The sequence below is a fragment of the Hippocampus comes genome, unplaced genomic scaffold, assembly GCF_001891065.2.
Source record: "Hippocampus comes isolate QL1 unplaced genomic scaffold, H_comes_QL1_v1.1 scaffold158, whole genome shotgun sequence".
In the NCBI taxonomy this organism is placed as follows: Eukaryota; Metazoa; Chordata; class Actinopteri; order Syngnathiformes; family Syngnathidae; genus Hippocampus; species Hippocampus comes.
Window position 1 is genome coordinate 2,039,785 of NW_017805548.1, and position 3,085 is coordinate 2,042,869.

The 3,085-nt window shown below is 43.9% G+C and overlaps 1 protein-coding gene across 3 annotated transcripts in view; it reads right to left on the reverse strand.

Annotated features, from left to right (window-relative positions):
- mtus1b (microtubule associated tumor suppressor 1b) overlaps positions 1 to 3,085 on the reverse strand; it is a 100,486-nt gene that overhangs the window by 36,496 nt on the left and 60,905 nt on the right. For all 3 annotated transcript variants that reach the window (XM_019879668.1, XM_019879665.1, XM_019879667.1), the window contains 2 exons: positions 2,134 to 2,349; positions 963 to 1,127 (listed from right to left, as the gene is read on the reverse strand). In XM_019879668.1, coding sequence (XP_019735227.1) covers positions 963 to 1,127; positions 2,134 to 2,349 — 381 coding nt within the window. The remainder of the gene's footprint in view (positions 1 to 962; positions 1,128 to 2,133; positions 2,350 to 3,085) is intronic.

Genomic DNA, 3,085 nt, shown 5'->3' on the forward strand with positions numbered 1-3,085 from the left:
GATCCAGTAGTGTCGACCGTTCTTTTAAGGCCGCCGTCATTTGCGATCTCCAAGCAGCTTTTTTACTCATTTTGCAGGGCTTCAGCGTTTTGTTTATGAGCGTCATCGGTCACGTGACCGAGAAGTGTGCCTTGACGTGAGTCAAGCGTGACACAGACGGATGTAACAGAGAATCCGGTAATTTTTCAAAATAAAACATATTTCGTATTTCGAAATAAATAAAACGGAAATAAGGCAAGTTCTTTCTGTGCGGCCTGGTACCAACTGCCCTGCGGACCGGTACCGGTCCGCGGACCGGCGGTTGGGGACCCCTGCACTAGAACCTAGGGACAATTTTGAGTGTTCCATTAACCCACGATGCATGTTTTTGGAATGTGGGAGGAAAATGGAGTACCACGCAGGGCCGTATGTAAATCATATTTGTGCCGTGTACGTCTAACGTCCCTATGTCAGCGGAAAAAGGGCCAAGAATCATTCAAGCGGAGCGCTTACCCAAGTCAGTCAACATTATTAAAGATTTTGGAATTTAGTGCACATAAAGCATACTGCATTATTAGCCACACAGATGATTTTTGAGAAAATTTAAGGCGATTGTGCGAAAAATACGTGTGTGTGTGTGTGTGTGTGTGTGTGTGTGTGTGTGTGTGTGTGTGTGTGTGTGTGTGTGTGTGTGTGCGTGTGTGCGTGCGTGCGTAGTTATGGTTAGCCTGTGTGAGCTAACCGGATGCTGATCAGGGACATCCAATCAGTTACAGCTTCGCTTGCTTTTCTGTCATTTGTGGGTCCACATAACAGAGAAACTCTTGGGAAAGCTCACCATTTATTAAACACATCAGCACACGTCATTCAGCCTGTGGCTCACAGACGTTTCATCACATACTTTTACTGCTAGTTATATAAAGAATACACACAACGCTTTGCGTTTCAACAGTTGCCCGGACAACACAAGATGTTGTTCTTACCTGTTCCGTTCAGTCCACTGAGCCTTGCAGAGCCAGTTCTTTGCAATGGATAATGAGATGCCTGCTTTGTCATAACCTGACTGACAGTGGAAGATATCTTGGTTGTTTGATTTGCCGTTGCTGTCTTGATGGCGTTGTAGTTGTTAATTGTAGGGATCTTCAGACCTATGGTGAGGGCATAGAAGATGTGAAATCCCATTGCAAGTTTTGTCCAAATGCTGGGGCTGAAGGCAGGTGGATTAGAAAACATATTCTCACTGAGTTATGAGATCTGACTGAATCTCAGACAATGAAAACAATCTTCCTAGCTTCCTGGCCTCTTCCGGTCTTCAAGTTTACTACAAAATAAGACAGCAATAAATATTTTGGACTTTGCCTTGATGAAACTTGTGACAAAGTGCGCTTACATATTTGGGGGGTACTATAAGTGCATGTTTTGGTACAACAGAAGGAATAGTGTATTACTTGTTGACAAAACTCTAATCTTATCAAACAATTATTAAGCATCAGAATGTGTGACAGATGTGTTCTGACCCCAACACTAGGTATATACCAATATCTAAATGTTACAATGTGATATCACAATATAAACCTCAGGATACGATAATTATCATGAAATTATGGTGAGGTTGGAGATACAAAAAAGCTCACAATGCTAAATAAAAATTCAGGGACAGCGGTTACTACAGTGGATAGCTTACCATGTTGTCAGGTTACAAGTTGCACGAAAGGGTTAAAATAAAAAAATAAATAAACTAATGTTACTGGGAAAAAAGCATCATGTATTTCTAAAAAAACAGCAGTGACCAGTCATTTTATGGTCATGTGTTCCTGGCTCCAACCAGTTCAGGGTGTCCCCTCCTACTGCCCAAAGACATCTGGGATATGCTCCAGCACGCGCCGCGACCCTTGTGGTGATAAGCGGATCAGAAAATGGATGGATGGATGGATGGATGTTCCTGACTCAGCAGCACAAAGTCTCATGGTCTATGCAGTTCACAATGCTGTGTTCGGCTGAAGCGGCCAAAAAGTAATGTTTTGCTGCTTTTAATATCGTAACGTTATGATGACGATATCGTAGCAATTTTAATATCGTGACATCGCCGTTATTGTTACATCCCTACCCGAACCTGTTCAGAATCCAGATAAACAATCCCACAAGTGAGCCTACCTGGAGCTGTTGTTCGTGACTGCGGGGACAGCACTTTGCTTCTGATTGCAGGAGACTTTGGAGCAGAAGTAACACAAGTGCTGTTCAAACAGGTAACAGTGTCACAGGAACTACTGGGACCCAAGATTTTTTTCCCACTCTGACTGCCTACGGGAGGATTGCTTCGGCTGGCTCTCTCATCCGACCTGGTACCGATACATGAAGATTTTGGAGAAGCTGAAAAAGACGAAGATCGTTGAACATTGTTAATGTTGCAAAACAACCTCTTAACTGAAACTGAAGGAGCCCTCTCATCAGTGATGTGTTCCTCGAGCCGGTCCTTGGCCTCGAGGACCGAAGGTAGGTCCTTGGTCCTTGGCCTTGGCCTCGGGAGTCAAGACCTTGGCCTTGACCTTGGGAGTCAAGTCCTTGGCCTTGGCCTCGGTTTGCCGGTCCTCGGACACAATGAGGGATTAGAGCCTCGAATCCCTTGTCCACAGGTATAAAGTGGGTCAGAGGACCGCAAAAATCATGAAGGAATCAAATAAATTCCATCCAGGGAAACCCATATTGATGGATTAAGCTGGCGCTTTAAAAGGGGCGGGTCTGCCATTGACAGGTGACAGTTAGCGCAACGAATAAAGAGCGGCATCACAGTTAGTTTCGATCACGGTTTGTTCCGTTCGCGATCGGCAGTTTAAATAGCGTGTAAAGTCTTTCTGTAACAGTGGTGTCTTTTATGTAGTTATTTTTGCACAGTCGTCACGTTTGTGCGGTGGCATAGAATGTTTGTTTGAACCAAGTAATTTGCGTTACAGCTGGAGTCAATAATGCCGGCACTTCACTTCCGGGTTTGGCCGTTGGGATTTGGAGTCTTTTTTTTTGCTCGATTCCAGTTATGTTTGCTGAATGCTTTCTCATGTTTGGAATAATGAATATTGATAATACATAGTTTAAAATCATGGTTGATTTA